The following is a 20,656-nucleotide window of genomic DNA, read 5'->3' as shown; positions in this document are numbered from 1 at the left end:
GACACATGAAAAGATGCTCAACATCATTCATCATCAGGGAAATACAAATCAAAACCACAATGAGATACCACCTTATACCAGTCAGAATGGCTAACATTAACAACTCAGGCAACAACAGATGTTGGTGAGGATGGGGAGAAAGAAGATCTTTTGCTTTATTGGTGGGAAGGCAAGCTGGTACAGCCACTCTGGAAAACAGTCTGAAGGTTCCTCAAAAAATTAAAAATAGAACTACCCTACAACCCAGCAATTGCACTACTAGGTATTTATCCAAGAGATACAGGTGTACTGTTTAGAAGGGACATATGCACCCCTATGTTTATAGCAGCAATGTCAACAATAGCCAAAGTATGGAAAGAGCCCAAATGTCCATTGATGGATGAATGGATAAAGAAGATGTGGTATATATCTACAATGGAGTATTACTCAGCAATCAAAAAGAATGAAATCTTGCCATTTGCAAGGAAAATGGAAATGGAAATGGAGGATGGAAATGGAGGGTATTATGCTAACTGAAATTGGTCAATCAGAGAAAGACAAAAATCATATGACTTCACTCATCTGAGGATTTTAAGAGACAAAACAGATGAACATAAGGGAAGGGAAACAAAAATAATATAAAAACAGGACAAAACATAAGAGACTCTTAAATATGGAGAACAAACTGAGGGTTACTGGAGGGGTTGTGGGAGGGGGGATGGGCTAAATGGGTAAGGGGCATTAAGGAATCTACTCCTGAAGTCATTGTTGTACTATATGCTAATCTGGATATAAATTTAAAAAAACTAAAATTAAAAAAATGGATTAAAGACCTAAATATGAGACAGGAAACCATAAAATCCTAGAAGAGAACACAGGCAGTAACCTCTTTGACATCAGCTGTAACAACTTCTTACTACATGGGTCTCCTGAGGTAAGGGAAATAAAAGCAAAAATGAAACTATTGGGACTACATCAAAATAAAAAGCTTCTGCTTAGCAAAGGAAACAATCAACAAAAGTAAAATACAACCTACAGAATGGGAGAAGATATTCACTAATGACATATCTGATAAAGGGTTCGTATCCAAAATACATAAAGAACTTATAAACTTATAAAACTCAATACCCCCAAAAAACAAATAATTCAGTTCAAAACTGGCCAGAAGACATGAAAAGACATTTCTCCAAAGGAGACATCCAGCTGGCCAACAAAACACGTGAAAAGATGCTCAACATCACTCACCAATCATCAAGGAAATACAAATCAAAACTACAATGAGATATCACCTCATGCCTGTAAGAAAGTCTAAAATTAACAACACAGGAAACCATAGGTGTTGGCGAGGATGTGGAGAAAGGGGAACCTTTCTGCACTATTGGTGGGAATGCAAACTGGTGCAGCCACTGTGGAAAACAGTGTGGAGCTTCCTCAAAACGTTAAAAACAGAACTACTCTATGATCCAGTAATTGCATTGGGTGTTTACCCAAAAAATACAAAAATAATAATTAGAAGTGATCCATGCACCCTGATGCTTATAAGCAGCATTATTAACAACAAGCCAAATTATGGAAATAACCTAAATGTCTATCTGATGAATGGATAAAGAAGATTTGGTATATATACATAATGGAACACTACTCAGTCATAAAAAAAAATGAAATCTTGCCATTTGCAGGAAGGTGGATGGAGCTAGAGAGTATAATCTTAAGCAAAATAAGTCAGTCAGAGAAGACACATGCTATTGGGTTTCACTCATATGTGGAATTTAAGAAGCAACAACAACAATAAAAAACATGGGGGGTGGGGGGAAGAGAAGCAAACCAAGAAATAGACTTAACTCTAAAGAACAAACTGATGGTTACCAGAGAGGAGGTGGGGGGTGGGGATGGGTTAAATAGGTGATGGGGATTAAGAGGGCACTTATAGTAATGAGCACCAGGTGTTGTATGTAAGTGTTGAAGCACCAAATTATACACCTGAAACTAATATTACCCTGTAGGTTAACCAACTGGAATTTAAATAAAAACTTGGGGGGGAAAGTCATATATATATATATGCCCAATATATATATATAATTATTTCGATGTAGTCCTAATAGCTTATTTGTGCTTTTGTTTCCCTTGCCTCAGGAAATAAACCAAGAAAAATGTTGCTATGACCAAAATCAGAGAAGTTACTGTCTATGCTCTACTCTGAGATTTTTATGGTTCCAGGTCTCACATTTAAGTCCTTAATCCATTTTGACTTATTTTTGTATATGGTGTAAGAAGGTGGTCCAGTTTATTCTTTTGTAGGTAGCTGTCCAGTTTTCACAGCATCATTCTCGCCTCCTTTATCAAAGATTAATTGACCATATAATCATGGGTTCATTTCTGGGCCCTCCGTTCTGTTGATCTATGTGTCTATATTTTGATACTACAGCTTTGTAGTATATCTTGAAATCTAAGATTGTGATACCTCCAGTATTATAACTTCTTTTTCTTTTTTTTTTTAATGTTTGTGTATGCATTTGACAGAGAGCATGAGCAAGTGAGGGGAGGGGCAGAGAGAGAAGAGAGAGAATCCCAAGCAGTCCCAACGTGGGGCTCAATCCCACAAACCATGAGATCATGACCTAAACTGAAACCAAGAGTCAGATGCTCAACTGACTGAGCCACCCAAGGGCCCCAGTTTTATACTTCTTTTTCAGGATTGCTTTCACTATTCAGGGTCTTTTGTAGCTCCATACAATTTTTTTTTTGAAGTTTAGTATCTTTTATAGACACGGGACAACTGTGAATTAAGCATAGGTTCTTTTAATTTGTTAATGTTTATTTATTTATTTTGACAGAGAGGCAGAGAACATGATGAGTGGGGGAGGGTCAGAGAGAGAGAATCCCAAACAGGCTCCGTGCTGTCAGCACAGAGCCTGATGTGGGGCTTGATCTCACAAACCATGAGATCAAGACCAGAGTTGAAATCAAGAGTTGCAGGCTTAACTGAGCCACCCAGGCACTCCTGTAGTTCCAATACAAATGTTAAGGTTATTTGTTCTAGTTCTGTGAAACATGCTGTTGGTATTTTGATAGGGATTTCATTAAGTGTGTAGATTACTTTGGGTAATGTGGACATTTTAACAATATTTGTTCTTCCAATCTATGAGGATGGAATAGCTTCCCATTTGTGCTGTCTTCAATTTCTTTCATCAGTGTTATAGTTTTCAGAGTGCATGTCTTACATGTCCTTAGTTAAGTTTATTCCTAGGTGTTTTATTATTTTTGGTGCAATTGTAAATGAAATTGTTTTCTTAATTTCTCTTTCTGCTACTTCATTATTAGTGTGTAGAAATGCAACAGATTTCTCTATACTGTTTTTGTGTCCTGTGACCTTACTGAATGCATTTACCATTTCTAGTAGTTTTTTGGTAGTCTTTAGGATTTTCTATGCATACCATCATGTTGTCTGCAAATAGTGAAAATTTTATTTCTTCCTTATCAATTTGGATGCCTTTTATTTCTTTCACTCGCCTGATTGCTGTGGCTAGGACTCTCAGTACTATGTTGAATAAAAGTGGTGAGGGTAGACATCCTTGTCTTGTTCCTGGTCTTAAGGGAAAAGCTCTTAAGTTTTTTACCATTGAGTATGATGTTAGCTCTGGGTTTTTCATGTTTAGGTATGTTTAGGTATGTTCCCTCTAAACCTACTTTATTGAGGGTTTTTATCATGAATGGATGTACTTTGTCAAATGCTTTTTCTGCATCTATTGAAAAGGTTTTCACCCTTTCATTGATGTGGTATATCACATTCATTGATTTGTGAATATTGAGCCACACTTGCATCCCAGGATTAATGCTTCATTATTTAGCCAGGTTTGTGAAAGTATTGAAAAATGAATTTCAATTATTCTTACTTAATAAAAAGTATTTTTAGTATATTTTGGCCTTGATTTTTTAACTTAAATCATAAATATCAAAATCATTGAATTTACAAGCTGAAAATAACCTTAGATGCTATTGATTTTCAACCTAGAGAAAACATAAGCATAACCTAGAGAGCTTTTTCAAAGCACTTTTACCTATTCCCTACCCTGGCCTACGCTGCAGAGTATATGTGAATGTGGAGGAAGGAGAGTGTGTTAAAAAAAATTAAAAATAAATTTTAAAAATTCCCAGGCTAATAAAGACCACCTAGTATAAAAAAAAATTTTGTAGTGTATTTTGTTATACATTGTCCGCAGAAATTTTAAGATGTTTAGGATTCTCTCTTCCATATTAAATGGTCAGAAACCACTAGACTTACTGAACTTTTGAGACTGCTTTTTTATTATTTATCTTCTCCTTGTCAGATGTGATCATTTATTGCTCTTGGAATTATTTCTAACACCATTTCCCCCATCCTGTTTGGAACTCTCCTTCCCACCCAGTCCAATGGCTTGCTCCCTCATTCATTTCAGAACACTACTCAATGTTACCCTGTTAATGAAGACTTCCACCCATTTAAATTGAAAATGCCCCAACCTACAGTGCTATTCTCTTTTCTTGTTTTCCTTCTGTCCATAGCACTTCTCACCATTGAAATACTATGTATTTACATATTTAGCAAATTTATGTGCTTATTTAAAGTTATTCCCCTGTCATTTCCCCCTGGTTGTGTGCACTACAAGGAAAGGGAGTTCAGTGTGTTCTGTTCACTGTTGTCTCCCCAGCACCTAGAAGAGTGCCTGACACATAATAGGCGTTCCATAAATATTTGTTGAATAAGTGAATGGTTAAACTCAAAACTCCTATCTTTTCTGACTTTAGGGAATAACATCTATTTTAGGATACTGCGCTGAGAATCACTTGGATACTGTTTTAAAAGTTCTTAAGACATTCCAGGATCGGGAAAAGTTTTTCATGAATCGATGTAAGGTAAAAAGAACAACTTTCTGTCCCAAAGCTTTTGGTCACTGCAAGGGCAAACGACACTGATCCCATCAGTGAACAGCCTCTTCCTGTCCCCAGGTCTGTAGTCCAGGTGAGAATTGCCTGAGCCCAGGCCCTGTAGCATGACCAGCTATCTAACAGAACTACTCCATTTTCTATCACTATTGCTGACTTGAAAGGTCCTAAGGAATTCTGTGTGTGCCTAGGTTTGTCCCTTTACCAACTGTTCAGGCCTCCTGGTCAGTTTCCATTGTGTACACTCTGCTTCCCCTGAAGGAAAGAGATGTAATAAGTAAAAATTAACACACGCTTTCCCACAGGGACCTCTTTTAAAGCCTGATAGATCCACAACACAGTTTTGGGTGTTTAAATTTGACCAAGCAAGCGTATCAGTTTTAGAGTAATTTTCATCATCGCAGTCTCATTTCTTAATCCCTGTAGTAGTCCATAGAATTAGGAAACAACATGGAAGGAAGGCGACACCTTCAATCATAGTTTTTATGTCTCTCTTTCAGGGTATTTTTTCTGGGAAAAAGAGCCTCACCAAGACTGATGTCATGGTAATCTACGGAGCTGTGACCCTCCATGCTCCTAAGGGTCAACTCCTCACCAGGCTTGATCAAGACATCGTATCCCAAGTCCTATTTCTTTACAGCCAGTGCTCTCAGGTAATGGCTAGCACAGGGCTGCCTGGATTTCTAGGCTGGGGTTCCCAAACCTTGGAGGGGCTCACCTCTTGGAAATATTCATGCTCAAAAGATACAGGCCAAAAGGCAAGACAGGACCTGGTATATTTGGAAGATGAGAACATAAGACAAAAAAAAATGTTTTTCATAACAAAACAGGGTCAGGTAATTTGTTTCTTTCCAAAACCTTGGGCAGTTCATGTCCCATGATACCTTCCTAGATAAGTACCCATAGCAGTCTCCCTCGAATCAAACTTAAAATAATTACTCCAGTACCTCATTAGGGCATTACGGATTCATTACTTCCCTGCAATAGTCTCTGAAGTGTTACTAATGGTAGTTGTTCAACCTTTTACGTGGTATAGATAAACCACCTAAAACAGTGCTTCACAAATAGTAAGCGAAATACATGTATCTTTTTAAATTTTTTTAATGTTTATTTATTCTTGAGAGAGAGGGGGACAGAACATGAGCAGGGAAGAGGCAGAGAGAGAGGGAGACAGAGGACCTGAGGCAGGCTCTGTGCTGTCAGTGCAGAGCCCCATGTGGGGCTCAAACTCGTAGAACTGAACCGTGAGATCATGACCTGAGCCAAAGTCAGACACTCAACCGACTCAGCCACCCAGGTGCCCCACAATACATGTATCTTTAAGCAAATAAAAATATATCATTAACCAATCTACGCAGTCTACATCATTAGGTACTATTTCGCACGCACCCCAACACACACATTCATACCAATCCCCCCGGCTGTCGCTGATGTTCTTCAAACATGCCAGGAATATTCCTGCCTCAGAGCCACACATCTGAGTTGGAATTCATCTGATCACTTCTGTCCCCCATAGTACTTTTTATATCTTTAATAAAGTACTTTATATATATTGTCAATTTAGCCATTTTGCTAACTAGTACCAGGTCAGCCACCTAAAAATCACCTTGGGATCAAGTTTGAAATATGGCTTCCCAGAACCATTTTTCAGGGAGATTGATTCCATAGATCTGGGGTGGAGTCTGACAGCTGTAATTTTAAAAGGTTTATAAATGATTCTTATCCATAGCCAAGTTTCAGAAGCTTCTGCCGATTACGTGCACATCTGCTCCCACATCAGACTGTCAGCACCTTGATGTTAGGGATGGTACCTTATGCTGTCTTACCTCCTCTTCTGTGCCCTCCACACACCACCTGCTTGATAAATCTGTACTCTTGATATTTATTCATGTGTGTATGTGATAAAAATGGAAACACAGGGAACTCATGATATCACAGATATAAGTATACGCCAGTGAAAGGGATTAGGGCAGTGATCCTCACCCTTCGGTTGCATGACAATTACCTGGAGAGCTTGTTAAAAATAGAGATCTCTAATGAATCACAGCCTTTAGGGATGGATCTATGAATCTGTATTTTTGCCGTGCTCCTGAAAAGGTGATTCTGATGCACTCAAAATTTGAAAAGCAATTATGAAAACCAAAAATATGATTTAAAAAAAGATGTTTTCTGGGGCACCTGGGTGGCTCAGTTGGTTGGGCATCCGACTTCGGCTCAGGTCATGATCTCACGGTTTATGAGTTCAAGCCCCGCATAGGCTTCTGTGCTGACAGCTCAGAGCCTGAAGCCTGCTTCAGGTTCTGTGTCTCTCTCTCTTCTCTCTCCCCACTCATACTCTGTCTCTCTCTCAAAAATAAATAAACATTAAACATTAAGATGTTTTCTGTTACATTAATTTTTAGTCAGTCATTGAGGAAAATTAGGATAAAAATAAAAGAGGAAAAGAGATAAAGATGTTTTAGATAATGATGACTGTACATTTTCATGGTACAGTCAGTTCTGCTGTAACACAGCATATGCACAACATAGTACAAAAAAGCCACAGGATTGTGGGGGAAATGGGGTAAGGGGCACAACATTCAAAAACCCCATCAATGACACAGAAAAAAATAGGAACCTAATTTTTAAAACCATTTAAGAAAAAAACATTTAAGAAATATCTAAGTACTATAAAAAATTATGTCACTTTTCCTTGAAAAACACATGAATTGTGAAAGTTGTGAGTTATTATGAAATGGTGGTATAAAGAAGGTCGTTTGAAATCAGACAGACAGCTAGAATGCCAGATTTGTATGGGAAGCAGCTCTTACCATGGTAAACTGAGGCAGCTGGCGTGTTTGAGGTGTTGTGTGAGTATTCCTATGCAGTTCAATTCAGCTAGTTCACCTTTTGCTGTCATGGACCAAACTGTGCATAAGCAAACACAAAATTCAGAATATACCAGAAGTATTTACTCACATATCAATTTCACTGGAACAAAATTGCATTTTCAATGCCAGCATCATAGCAGAACTGACTATATCTCCTTCCAAAGGCAGCTGCCCTATGACTTTCATTCTATAGCATTTCGCTGGTCTTTCTGCCAACAGCCTCTATCCTTTTTCTTACCAAAATCTGGTAGAGTCTCTTTAAATTGTGAGGCTTGAAACCCAAACGCCTGATATCTTTATGCTGCGTTCTGTAGATTACACTCACCTGGGGAAAATGTCTGCCAATGTACAGGACCTCACTTTGGAAATAGGGGAGGGAGTGAACAGCACCCACTCCTTGGCAAGACTCCGTGTCCTGCTTCACTCTTGTTTTCAGGTTGGTGGGTGGGTCTTTTTGCTGGTGTAAAGGAACTCTCTAACTGCGGCTCTATATCTGCTTTTGCCTTTGGTTTTCAGGTTCTGGGCATGTCTGTGATGCATAAGGTATGCAATATATTTGATATATGTATTTGATATATGTATATGATGTATCTGATACAAATACATTTGAATACCAAGTATGTTCCCTGGAGATGCAGGAAGCATATATGTCCTCTTGGTTTGATTCCAGAGGAAAGGATCCCAATATATAACTAATTAATCCAATTCTGAAGCCAGGATCCCTGAGCTTAATCTAGGACAGAACATAGAGCTATATTTGGTTACAGGTGGTTTGAAAGTTAGACTGCAAACTAGAACAGTATTTTTAGAGCTATGGGCTGTGACCCACCAGTAGACTATGATTTCAATGTAATAGATTTAATAGACTGCACCAGCAAATTTTTTAATGAAATAAAAGAAATAGAAGAGAACATTGCACATAGCAATAATAAGTATCATAAAACTTTTATTTCAGGTATTATATATATTATATTTAGATAGATAGATAGATAGATAGATAGATAGATAGATAGATAGATAGAATGTAAGTACAGAATGGAATTGTAAACTGTTTCCTACTGTGTGGTTTATGGTCCAAAAAGTTTAAAAGCCACTGCCTTATAGAACCTCAATCTATGGGGGGTGGGGGGTAGGGGATGGAAGGAGTAGAAATTGACCTTTGTTTTTTTAATTTCCCTGCAACTTTGATCCTAAACTGAGGTAGAGAAGGAAAAAGAAACAGATTCGCACTTCTGTCTGGGCACATAGTTCAACCCTAGGTCAAGAACTGGGTTTATAGAACCAGGTGTGGTACCCAAGACTTTGGCTTGCACTGTGAATCCTTTTGTTTTAGGACATGGATCTGCAAATGAGTTTCACAAGAAGTATCACTGAAATTGGCATTGCTGTCCAAGATGCTGAGGATCAGGGGTTCAAGTTCTCCTACAAGGAGGTGCTACTGGGTTACATGCTGGTGAGTGGGCAGAGAGGACATGGGCAAGGCCATGAAAAGTCTGTTACCAAGAGCACAGAGCTGTCTTTTTTTAAGTGGGTAAAACTTGCCAGTCCCAGGGAATAAACAGATCTCTGCCATATTTTGGACCAAGGGCACCTAGTGGTCCAATGGGATTGCAGCTGCATGTGGAAACTCCCCTTTCTAAAATATTTCACCTCCTTGTTTGTGTTACAGGACTTCATCAGGGATGAGCCCCTGGATTCCTTAGCTAGCCCTGTTCGGTGGAAAGCTTTAATCGCCATTAGATACCTCAGGTAGAGAATTTTAGAGAATTTTTCTTGCTCTCATTGAGAAAAATATTTCCTTCCCAATATCCTCCTTCAGATCAACTGACTTCTCAGTCAGTGGATACACCAGTGCACCCTTCCCAAAGTGAACACAGCTCATCGATGGGCTATTTCAGTTGGGGCTTCTCCCTCTTTTCAGACTTACAGAACTGACTAAGAGCCCGACCATTTGATAACCAAGAGGGAGAAAGAGCAACTTAGAGGAGTGAGACTTATTGATACATAAGGATTGAAGTTTTGGTGCAAAAGGAAATTTCTTTTCCTAGACTTTGGTCTGTAGGCAAATTTTAATATTCCAATTAAAAACTTATGAAGCCCTGGGGCACCTGGGTGTCTCAGTCGGTTAAGTGTCTGACTTCAGCTCAGGTCATGATCTCAAGGTTCATGAGTTTGAGTCCCACTTGGGGCTCAGTGCTGACAGCTCAGAGCCTGGAGCCTGCTATGGATTCTGTGTCTCCCTCTCTCTCTGCCCCTCCCCTACTCATGCTCTGTCTCTCTCTTACACAAAAATAAACATTAAAAAAAAACTTACGAAAGCCCTAATCATATTTTAGTTGGTTAGTAGAAATAAACCTAAAGAAGAAAATAATTTTAATCAAAATTTTGTCTTATTTTATTTTTAAATTCTTTTTTTTAACATTTATTTATTTTTGAGACAGGGAGAGACAGAGCATGAACAGGGGAGGGTCAGAGAGAGGGAGACACAGAATCTGAAACAGGCTCCAGGCTCTGAGCTGTCAGCACAGAGTCCAACGCGGGGCTCAAACTCACGGACCGCGAGATCATGACCTGAGCCGAAGTCGGCCGCTTAGCCGACTGAGCCACCCAGGCGCCCCTTAATCAAAATTTTAAAATAATATTTTCCCCCTGCAGTAAAGAAATACAAATTCATTGTTAAAACTTAGAAACTATAGAAAGTTTTTAAAAATAATAAAAACTTTGGGCTCCCAGGTGGCTCAGTCAGTTGAGCAGCCGACTTCAGCTCAGGTCATGATCTCACAAATTTGTGAGTTTGAGCCCCTCATCGAGCTCTCTGCTGTCAGCACAGGGCCCACTTCAGATCCTGAATCCTCTGTCCCCCTCTCTCTCTGCCCCTCCTCAGCTTGTGCTCTCTCTCTCTAAAATAAATAAACCTTTAAAAATAATAATAATAATAATTTCCCCCTATTTTCAACATTTTGGTATGTGTCCTTCAATGCATACCCTATTCTTCATTTTAAGTAGAGTTGAGATTGTGCTCTACATACGATCGTGCATCCTGTCTTTCCTTATTTCACCTTACATATTCCCATGTTATTACCATTCTTTACAAACATTATTCTTTTTTCATTGTTTTTTAAAAATATTTTAATTGTGAGGGGTGCCTGGGTGGCTCAGTCGGTTAAGCAACCGATTTCGGCTCGGGTCATGATCTCACAGTTTGTGAGTTGGAACCCTGCATTGGACTCCGGGCTGTCAGTGCAGAGACCACTTCAGATCTTCTGTCTCCCTCTCTCTCTGCTCCTCACCACATTGTGTGTGTGTGTTTGTGTCTCTCTCTCAAAAAAAAAAATAAGCATAAAAAAATTTGTTTAAAAAATATTTTAATTGTTGTAAAATACCCAAAAAATGTATCATCTTAACTATTTTTTAAGTGCATAGTGCAGCAGTGTTAAGTATAATCATATTGTTGTGCAATCAACCTCAAGAATTCTTTTCATCTTGCAAAACTGAAGCTCTATACACATTAAACAACTCCCTGTTCCCTCCTCCCACCAGAGCTGGCAAACACCATTCTACCTTCTGTCTCTATGAACTATGTATTTTAGGTACCTCTTATAATGGGATCATGCAGTATTTGTCTTTTTGTGCCTTTCTTATTTCAGTGGAATAATGTCCATCCATATGATAACCTGTGTCAAAATTTCATTCCTTTTTAAGGCTGAATAATATTCCATTTAATATATACACCGTATTTTGTTAATCCATTCACCCAATGGATGCTTGGGTTGTGTTCATGGTTTGATTCTTGTGAATAATTCCACTAACAAACATGGGTGCCTAAATATCTTTTCCAGTCCTTGCTTTTAATTCTTTTGCGTATACACGTAAAAGTAGGATTGCCGGATCATACGAGAATTCTACTTTTAATTGTTTAAGGAAGCACCATACTGTTTTCTGAAGCAATGGCACCATTTCATGCTCCCATCAACAGTGCATAAGGGTTCTAATTTTTCCATATTTTTGCCAATACTTGTCATTTTCTGGTTTATTTTTATTTTTATTTTTTTTTAATTTTTTTTTTCAACGTTTATTTATTTTTGGGACAGAGAGAGACAGAGCATGAACGGGGGAGGGGCAGAGAGAGAGGGAGACACAGAATCGGAAACAGGCTCCAGGCTCTGAGCCGTCAGCCCAGAGCCTGACGCGGGGCTCGAACTCACGGACCGCGAGATCGTGACCTGGCTGAAGTCGGACGCTTAACCGACTGCGCCACCCAGGCGCCCCGTCTAGTTTATTTTTAATAGCAGCCATCCTTAGAATCTCATTGTGGTTTTGAATTGCATTTCTCTAATGATTTAGCAACTTTCAACATCTTTTCATATGCTCATTACCTATCTTTACATCTTCTTTGGAAAAATGTTTACTTCTTTTGTCCATTTTTGTAATTGATTCTTTGTTTTTGTTGTTGAGTTGTCAGAGTTCTTTGTATATTGTGGTTATAAGCTCCTTACCAGATATGTGATTTGTAAATATTTTCTCCCATTCCATAGACTGTCTTTTTACTGTATTAATTGTGTCCTTTGATGCACAGAAGCTTTAATTTTCATTTGTCTATTGTCCATTTTCCATTTGTCTATTTTCCCTTTTGTTATCTGTGCTTTTAGTGTCATATCCAAGAAATCATTGCCAAATCCAATATCATTAAGCTTTCTCTCAAAGTTTTCTTCCAGGAGTTGAAGAGTTTTAGCTCATACATTTAGGTGTTTGGTCCATTTTGCCTTGATTTTTGTATATGGAATAAGGTAAGGGTCCCATTCATTTGTTGTATGTGGATATCCAGTTTTCCCAACACTATTGAAAAGACTTTCCTTTCCCTCACTGAATGGTCTTGGACCCTTGTGACCATGTATCCCAGAGTTTATTCCAGGGCTCTCTATTCCATTTGTCTATATATGTCTGTCTCTTTATGCCAGAACCACACTGTTTTGATTACTGTGGTTTTTGTAATAATCTTTGAAACCAGGAAGTGTGAGAACTCCAACTTTGTCCTTTTTCAAGATTATTTTGGCTATTTGGGGTCCCTTGAGATTTCATATGAATTTTAGGATGGATTTTCCATTTCTACAAAAACTGGGATTTTGATGGAGGTTACATTAAATCTATAATCTGCTTTGGGTAGTATGGATATCTTAACAAAAGTAAGCGCCCAAATCAATGAACATGGGATGTTTTTCCATTTATTTGTGTTTTTTTTAATTTCCTTTAGCAACCTTTTGTGGTTTTCAGTGTACAAGTCTTTTGCTCCCTTGGCTAAATATTTTATTCTTTTTGATGCTATTGTAAATGGAATTGTTAATTTCCTTTTTGATTATTCATTGTTAATGTAGTAACACAACTGATTGGTATATATTGATTTTGTATTCTACACCATTGTTGAATTTGTTTTATTCTAATAATTTTTTTGTGAATGTTGGGGTTTTCTAATTTTTTTTACTGTTTATTTATTTTTGAGAGACAGAGAGAGATAGAGCACAAGCAGGAGAAGGTCAGAGAGAGAGAGGGAGACAGAGAAGCCAAAGCAGGCTCCAGGCTCTGAGCTGTCAGCACAGAGCCCAATGCAGGACTTGAACTCACAAACTGCGAGATCATGACCTGAGCCGAAGTTGGACGCTTAACCAACTAGGGTGAGCCACCCAGGCACCCTAGGGTTTTCTATATATAAGATCATATCTTCTGCAAACAGAGATAATTTTGCTTCTTCTTTCCAATCTACATGGCTTTTATTTCTTTTTATTGCCTAATAGCTCTGGCTGGCACTTTCAGTATTATGTTAAATAAAAGTGGCAAAAGCAAGCATCCTTATCTTGTCCCTGATCTTAGATTTTCCTCTAAATATCAGAGGAAAAGTTTACAGTCTTTCACCATTAACATGATATTAGCTGTAGCCTTTTCATATATAGCCTTTATTATGTTGAGGTAACAAACAGCATTTTTAATGGCTGTTTAATGACTTACTGTATAGATATATCTCATATTATTTAATCAACCTCCTCTTGCTATAGTTAATTGTCAGTTTTTAAAACTATAAATAGGGGCGCCTGGGTGGCTCAGCTGGTTGAGCATCAGACTTCAGGTCATGATCTCACGGATTGTGAGTTCGACCCCCGCGTTGGGCTCTGTGCTGACAGCTCAGAGCCTGGAGCCTGCTTTGGATTCTATGTCCCTCTCTCGCTCTGCCCCTCCCCTGCTCATGCTCTCTCTCTCTGTCTCTCTCTCTCTCTCTCTCAAGAATAAATAAAACATTAAAAAATAAAAACTATAAATATTTTGGTGAACACTTTATGCAAAAAGTGCTCTCTGAACTTTTAATTATCAAAGTTGACAATTTAGTTCAATAAATAGTATTCAATGTCATCCATGTACCAGGCATTGAGCTAGATTCAAAAAAGATAACCATTAAAAAATATGGCCTTGGGGGCGCCTGGGTGGCGCAGTCGGTTGAGCGTCCGACTTCAGCCAGGTCACGATCTCGCGGTCCGGGAGTTTGAGCCCCGCGTCAGGCTCTGGGCTGATGGCTCAGAGCCTGGAGCCTGTTTCCGATTCTGTGTCTCCCTCTCTCTCTGCCCCTCCCCCGTTCATGCTCTGTCTCTCTCTGTCCCAAAAATAAATAAACGTTGAAAAAAAAATTAAAAAAAAAATATGGCCTTGTATACTGGGGAAAATAGATGCAAAAACATACCCACATAATCTCCTAAACTGTAGCAAGAAGCAACTAAGAGAAGGCACAGGTTGCCATGTTTACAAAGATACGTGAAGTTTGAAGAAAGCTCAGATAAATAAATGTGGAAGATAAACTAAAAGTTAGCTAGGCACTAAAATAATGTCAAGTAGAAATATAATGCAAGTCACATATGTCACTTAAAATTTTCTGGTAGCCACTTTTAAAAGAGTGAAAAGAAACATTAATTATAATAATTATTTTACTTAATCCGATATATTCAGTATATTATCATTTCAATGTGTATTTGATATTTAACAAGTGTAATGAGATAATTTACATGATTTTTCATACAAAATCTTCAAAATCCAGTGCGTTTTAGAATTACAGCATGTCTTAATTCAGTCTAGCCACAACTCAGGTATTGGATAGCTGCCTGTTGCTAGAGACTACCCTCATTTGGACAGCACGCCTATAGAACTGGCAAACCAATCTCTAATGACTGAAAACCAATCAGTTTTCAGGGGCTAGAGTGAAGGAAGAGATGAACTGTAAAGGGGCATAAGGAAAAATCTAGGTGTTCTATATTGATTATAGTGGTGGTTTCACGGGTGCAAAACCCATTTAATTGCATACTTTTAACTGGATGCAGCTTGTTGTGCATACATTTTGCCTCAATAAGTTGATTTTTTTTTAAGTCAGCCAGACAATAAAGATGAAAAGACTGTTCAACATATTTAACACTTTCAATTGACCTGCCCCAGCTGGTACTGACTTTTATTCCCCTGTGAGAGAACCAGTTTCACCCTGCCCCAACCATGTCATCATTTTCAATTTCTTTGCTAATTTGGTAGCTGACAAGTGGCATTTTATTGTCTTGATTTACATTTATTAAATAATAAATGGGGATTTTCATGTTTATCGAACATTTACATTTTTCCACATTATGTCTAGGCTCATACCTTCGTGATGTTTATAGTAAATACCTGAAAGAAAGAAAGAAGGGAATGAAGGAAGGAAAGGAAGGAGAATAGAAAGGAGGGAGGAAGGGAGGGGGAAGGAAGGATGATTACAATGTCATTACTATAGGTACATTCATGAGTACCTATAGTATGTGTGACACCAGTTATAACCTGAGAAGACATATGAAATGGATAAAAATCACTGCTCCAAATTTAGAATTCCCCCCACCCAACACACACACACACACACACACACACACACACACACAACCCATGAGCACTAGAAAAAACAAGTGGGTTAATGTTACCACAGATCATATAATAAAGGATTAAATACCACAAAGCTAGGGATGATTTGTTCATCACTCTAATAAATTAGAAATGAGGCATGTTGACTATGCACGCCAGTACAGTCTGATTCCATGTGCCCAACCTCTCCCTGCTTCTGTCACCACCTCCCTCAACATTCCAACACGTCGGCAAACGTATCTGACCCCTTCAGGTATGGTTGGCAGTTCTTGGGTACTCTTCTGGGCTATGTTTTGTTTGTCATCCTAACGTCCATCCCTCTACGTGGTTCTCGTTTCAGCAAACTGAAGCCTCAGCTCTCACTAAATGACCATCTCAATATTCTTGAAGAGACTATTCGGAGGCTGCTTCCCCTTCCACCTTTGGAAAAACTCAAAGATGAAGGCGAAACAGATAAGGACAAGGAGCACATCCATGTACGTGGGGGTGAGGCCTGAGTAAAATCAAGAACTACAGTGGGACTCTACTCTCCCGCTGGAGCCTGACACTCATGCTCACTTTGGATTTCAGTTTCTCTACGAACGATCCATGGATGCTCTGGGAAGGCTGCTGAGGACCATGATGTGGGATAATGTGAAAGCGGAGGACTGTCAAGAAATGTTCAATGTGAGTAGGGCCACTGCTCAAACTGATTCCCACATCCCCTCATCTGTGCTGCAAGGTGACACTCCAGACTCTACCTCATCCTCTTCCCAGGGAGATGTCCAGCCTGACCCATTTAACCCACCACATAGGGCCAGTCCTCTTAAAATTGTTTGTGGGAGGTGAGCACCGTTACAGAAGAGGCAGAGACAGCAGGAGCCAGAGAATGAGAATGAGTGAATATGAGGAGTGCTAAGGAAAGGACATTTATTCTTTGACCAACAGCTTCTCCGAATGTGGCTTGTTTCACAAAAAGACTGGGAAAGAGAAAGAGCCTTCCAGATCACCGCACAAGTGCTGACAAATGATGTGGAGGTAAGTAATCCCCAGCAGTGAATAGATTTCATCCTTTGCTGACAGTAGGGATCAGCTGAGGCCTCTGGAATCCCAAACTTATGCATGATGGATCTCCAGTCCCAGAATGGAGTGCTTTCCAGAGAAGCACCTGAGAGGTGTCGCCTGACCCCAGAGTGAGGCAAGGACACTAGGATTAAACTATCTGGCTGCCTTTACATTGCCGGCTCACTTTTCCACTGCCCTTGAAGGGAAAGTCCAAGATTCAATTTCATTCTAAGGACCTTTAGGGGGAAAATAAGGGACTTCATCTCCAGTGTTGTTGGGAATATCCTGGGATGTCAAGCCTCCCCATCACCTTGTGCCCCATCTCCTTTATCCTCCAGGCTCCAGAACACTTTAAGATCGGCTCACTCCTTGGCCTCCTGGCTCCTCACTCCTGTGACACCCTGCCCACCATCCGTCAAGCAGCTGCCAGCTCCACGATTGGTCTGTTCTGTATAAAAGGTGAGGGAAAGATGAGAAACCCACAAATGAAGAGCAGATACCTGTTTTCTTTTGTTCTCAGTTTTCCTCTTTGTTCATCGATGTCTCTCTGTCCCTCTCTTTCCGCTGGTCAGTCGTTTCGGCATTCTAATGCATTAATTATGTATAGGATTTGTCTCTCTTTTGGATCTTTTTTCCCCAATGGCTCTGTTTTTTGCTATTTTTAGAAATAAAGATAATGACACAGATGCATTATAAAGGTCCATTGGGGTAGGTGAAAACGTTTTGAGAGTGTCCAGTTTAAATCACTGAGCACTTAGGCGTATTAGCAATGCTTCTTCTATCACAAGGTTTTCTTCAGGAAGAAATAGCACTATTACTAAAGTTCTCTAAGAGAGACAACTTTGTGGAGGTTTTTCCAGCTTCCAGAACAGAAACTCTGCTCTCCAAGTACATGTGGAGTGTCAATATCAGGAAACATAAGGAATTTTAAAACCTCAATCTCGGGCTGAAATCAACAAGCAGGGCCTCAGGTCCAGGTTCAACCAGCAGTGGCTTCACAGAGGATGGCCTTGCACTGCACATGCGCAGTTCTGTACAGCCCAGGCGCGGCCAGGACCATGGGTCTAAGTTTTAATTATTTGTTTAAATTTACATCCAAATTAGTTAGCATATAATGCAACAATGATTTCAGGAGTATATTCCTTAGTGCCCCTTACCCATTTAGCCCATCCCCCCTCCCACAAAAAATCATATGACAAAAAGATGAACATAAGGGAAGGGAAACAAAAATAATATTAAAAACCGGGAGGGGGACAAAACAGAAGAGATTCATAAATATGGAGAACAAACTGAGGGTTACTTGCGGGGTTGTGGGTCTAAGTTTTAATGCCATCTCACACCTGTGTTCCACTCTCTTTCTTTTAAGTACTCAGAAAATGTTTATTAAGCACTTTCCATGTTTCAAGCATTTCTCTGATGCTGGAGACACAGAGATACTACAACTGTAAAATTCACATAAAAAATGTGTTAAAACTAAAAGGTGGGATTTGGCTTGGGGGAGGAGGGGTGGTTAGTCAGTGGAGAAGAAAAAATAATGTTCAACAGAGTCAAACTAGGTATGAAAGTCCCTTGGGGTATGGGAAGATAATTCACTAAGGATATATGCTTGTACCAAGCCACAAAATAAAAAATGAGTTAAGGAGGTAAGAACTAAGAGGCCATCCCAGGAAGAGAAGAAACGTACCAGAGAGGAACCTCGTAGGAAGATAGGAATTTCAACTCTATTATTGTTCTACCTATTCTTCCTTTAGTGTACTTTATTTTCCTGAAACATGCAAAATTCAGGTTCTCAAGTATTCTTTGTTAATAAAAAAAAAATCCCATACTTCATTATTTACTTTAACTCTTTTCCTCAATGGATCGAATAAGCATGGCAGAGAGAAGGAATATGATTATGAAACACCCATTGAATACAAGTAACAAGTGTGATGCTAAATTAAATGCCCATTTAATAATCAGTTTTGAGATGAAGAGACCTGAAGTTAAGAAACATAGCCATCCGCCGTGCGCCTGGATGGCTCAGTTGGCTAAGTGTATGACTCTTGATTTCGGCTCAGGTTATGATCTCATGGTTCATGGGATCAAGCCCCACATTGGGCTCTGCACTGACAGTGGGGAGCCTGCTTGGGATTCTCTCTCCCTCGCTTTCTGCCCCTCTCATTCTCTCTCTCTCTCAAAATAAATAAACTTCAAAAAAACTTTTCAAAAAAAGAAAGAAATGTACCCATTCCAGCAAGTAGTGGAGCTGGGCTGTGAGCTCAGGTCTGTCTGACTCCAAAGTCCATGTGTGTTCTGTTGGGCTGGGATGCCTGCCACAAAATGGTTTAGGTGGTAGTTTCCACAATTACTATACATTCAAACAACAAGCAGAAAATCGTTACTGCTTAGGTCTGGGTTTATAAATTGATTCCAACAATCATTTACAGAGTTGCTGATGTTTTTATTGCAATAGTTACCTTTCCATTTTCCCCAAAGTGGCTCGCTGCAAAATGGAACTCCAACAGAGAGAGCAGCATAGCAGAGTAGTCAGAGCCTAGGCACCGAAGTCAGACAGACCAGGGTTCAAATTCTGACTCTGCTATTTTTAGTCGCTAGATAACCATGGCCAAATGACTTTATACCTTTCTGTCTCATCTTTCTCATCTGCAAAAACAGGAGTGTCTACCTCAGATGATGTTTATGAGTAATAGATGAGATCATTGTATGCAGAGTATTTAGCATGGTACTAAACCACCTGTACGTGTTTGCTTTTACGCCTGCCCTTTCAATATGGCCAACCTCTTCAACCCCATCAGGTCTTTAAACTCTTGCATATGTCCCCCCTTGTGGATTTTAGGCATTCACCCAGAGGTGGAAAGACTGCAGGATTTGCAGGAAGGGCTGCAGTGTGATGATGTGCAGGTCCAGATCAAGATTTCTTCCAAAATAGCAAAGGTAATAGATATGGAGGACTGGCCAAGGGATGTAAAGATAGTTCTGGGTTGATTTCCAAATAAGTAAGCTGTGTATGCCCCACCACCAAGGAGAGCAGTGATCTAGCCATTCTTTTAGGCTATCATGCATTAACCCTGGGTGCATGTGCCCAGTCAACACCTGCTGCTTATATTTCATTCTCTGAGAAATATTGTGAACCAAGATTCTTCAGGGTAAGGGAGGCAGTGGAGTGGAGTAGAAGCAACAAGAGCTTTGGAGTCTATTGAACGCATTCTGTGTGCACTGCTTGAAACCCATTCTCCTCATCTTAAAAAGAAATGCATAACCTACCTCTTAGAGTTGTTCTGAGAATTGGTCAATGAATTCATTCATTTATTTAATCATTTATGCATTCGCCTACTATGTTCTGTGCACCTATCATATGCCAGACTTTGTTCTAGGCTCTAAGAATAGAAAAAGACAAAATGCCTGCCCTGGATGACCTTGTATCCTGGTGGATGGAGTCAGCCAAATAAATATGTCAGGTAGTGATAATTGAGAAAAATATAGTCAAGTAAGGGAATAGAGAGTAAGGGAGGGGCGATTTCCTAGAAAAGGCCACTGTGAAGGGGAGACCATGAAGACTGAGGGAAAAGAACATTCCAGGCAGAGGAGAAAGCAAGTACAGAGGCCCTAAGGTAGAGAAAGAAGGAGGTAGTGAGATCCAAGAGATAGCTCAGGAATGATTCAGTTGCCTTCCAGGTCTTGTTAAAGACTTTGACTTTTTTTTTAGTTTATTTACTTATTTTGAGAGAGATAGAGATAGCGCAAGTTGGGGAGGGGCAGAGAAAGAGAGAGGGAGACAGAGAAACTCAAGCAGACTCTGCACTGACAATGCAGACGTGGGGCTCAAACTCATGAACCTTGAGATCATGACCTGAGCCAAAACCAAGAGTCAGATGCTTAACCGACTGAGCCACCCAGATGCTCCAAAGACTTTGACTTTTACTCCA

General features: G+C 39.5%; 1 protein-coding gene across 5 annotated transcripts in view; it reads left to right on the top strand.

Moving 5' to 3' along the window:
* Positions 1-20,656, top strand: part of MROH2B (maestro heat like repeat family member 2B) — a 73,130-nt gene that overhangs the window by 36,512 nt on the left and 15,962 nt on the right. For all 5 annotated transcript variants that reach the window (XR_015240965.1, XR_015240964.1, XM_086677816.1 and 2 more), the window contains 10 exons: positions 4,765-4,872; positions 5,403-5,555; positions 8,289-8,315; positions 9,106-9,225; positions 9,442-9,521; positions 16,027-16,162; positions 16,257-16,352; positions 16,614-16,703; positions 17,069-17,189; positions 19,567-19,664. Coding sequence is in view for 3 of the 5 variants with exons in the window: in XM_086677816.1 (XP_086533942.1) it covers positions 4,765-4,872; positions 5,403-5,555; positions 8,289-8,315; positions 9,106-9,225; positions 9,442-9,521; positions 16,027-16,162; positions 16,257-16,352; positions 16,614-16,703; positions 17,069-17,189; positions 19,567-19,664 (1,029 nt within the window). In the remaining 2 variants the exon portion in view is untranslated. The remainder of the gene's footprint in view (positions 1-4,764; positions 4,873-5,402; positions 5,556-8,288; positions 8,316-9,105; positions 9,226-9,441; positions 9,522-16,026; positions 16,163-16,256; positions 16,353-16,613; positions 16,704-17,068; positions 17,190-19,566; positions 19,665-20,656) is intronic.

Source organism: Puma concolor, chromosome A1, assembly GCF_028749965.1.
Source record: "Puma concolor isolate L17-30 chromosome A1, mPumCon1.1.hap2, whole genome shotgun sequence".
Lineage (NCBI taxonomy): Eukaryota > Metazoa > Chordata > Mammalia > Carnivora > Felidae > Puma > Puma concolor.
Note: the sequence above shows the minus strand (reverse complement) of the source record. Positions and strands in the feature narration are given on the sequence as shown.